This window comes from Artemia sp. Qi Xiang Cuo, chromosome 12 (genome assembly GCF_049724085.1).
Source record: "Artemia sp. Qi Xiang Cuo chromosome 12, ASM4972408v1, whole genome shotgun sequence".
NCBI classification, from domain to species: Eukaryota; Metazoa; Arthropoda; class Branchiopoda; order Anostraca; family Artemiidae; genus Artemia; species Artemia sp. Qi Xiang Cuo.
Genome location: NC_142805.1, coordinates 57,229,930 through 57,231,117, shown reverse-complemented (window position 1 = coordinate 57,231,117; position 1,188 = coordinate 57,229,930). Strand labels below are relative to the sequence as shown.

The following is a 1,188-nucleotide window of genomic DNA, read 5'->3' as shown; positions in this document are numbered from 1 at the left end:
GCCTATAAGCACTAAAGAAAGGCTAGCCATTACCCTGCGATACCTTGCAACTGGAGAAAGCAGAAGATCTCTCTCAGCTCAATATTTAGTGGAACGTTCTACTATTTCAAGAATCACATGTGAGACCAGAGAAGTAATTTGGATAAACCTGAAAGACACTTACATAAAATCACCAAGCAGTAATGATTTTAAAAATATTGCAGGATATTTTAAAAGAAAGAGGGATTTTCCTAATTGCCTAGTAGAAATAGATGGTAAACATATCAGAATAAAGTGTCCAGATAATAGTGGATCAAAATTTTATTCATACAAAAAAATTTTCAGTGTTGTATTAATGGCAGTAGTGGATGCCCATTACGAATTTCCTTTAATTGATGTTGGAACAGAAGGTAGTGCTGGTGACTCAGGATTATTTGGTAGGTCAGGTTTTGGCAAGGCCATTATTGATGTCTCCCTTGATGTTCCTGAACAGAAGGCTTTAGAAATTGGTGCAGTTGTTCCTTATGTGTTTTTGGCGGATGAGGCATTTCCACTGAAATACAACATATTAAAGCCATTTCCTGGTGGCTTAGAGCTGATTGATAGGGAGAAACGAATATTTAATTACCGTCTTTCTCAAGCAAGGATGGTGGTTGAGAATGTATTTGGGATATTATCAGCAAGATGGTGCATATTCCATATGCCAATAGACAGTAATATTGAGACAGTGAATAGTATAATAAAGGCATGTTGGTCTCTCCATAATTTAATAATAACAGAAAATCAGGTAGATCCAGATATGTTATCTTCCCAAAGCAGAAAAGAAGTCCCAAGTGTTTGGGGACAAAGATTTCAGAGACAGGGCTCCAATAACTATACAAATCTCGCATTGCAAGTTTGCAATAAGTACAAGGAGAACTTTTGCTCATCTGAAGGATTGCTTTTTTTATCAAAATAGTTATTTGTTTGAATACATTTTTTTTACTATATTAGATTTCACATTTCCATAAGTTTTTACCAATGATACTTCCTTACCAAAGGAGTATATAAATAACTTTAGTCCTTTTGATGTTTTACTACTACTACTAGCAACTCACCACAGCCTTAAGCTGCTTGATGCCGACATAGTTATACATTCTGTTCCTCCATCCTAATCTATTCAAAACCTTCCCTCTTTACACCCTCCCAAGAATTTACCATTTTCATTAA

The 1,188-nt window shown here is 35.4% G+C and overlaps 1 protein-coding gene across 1 annotated transcript; it reads left to right on the top strand.

The window, feature by feature from the left end:
* The first annotated feature begins 334 nt into the window (after positions 1-334).
* Positions 335-937, top strand: LOC148946320 (uncharacterized). Its single transcript, XM_089097663.1, has one exon. It carries the CDS (start codon positions 335-337, stop codon positions 935-937), a length of 603 nt encoding a protein of 200 aa, XP_088953789.1.
* The last annotated feature ends 251 nt before the right edge of the window (positions 938-1,188 follow it).

Excerpts from the sequence above, each read along its gene's own strand:
- LOC148946320 (XM_089097663.1), top strand. The coding sequence starts at position 335 with ATGGCAGTAGTGGATGCCCATTACGAATTTCCTTTAATTGATGTTGGA.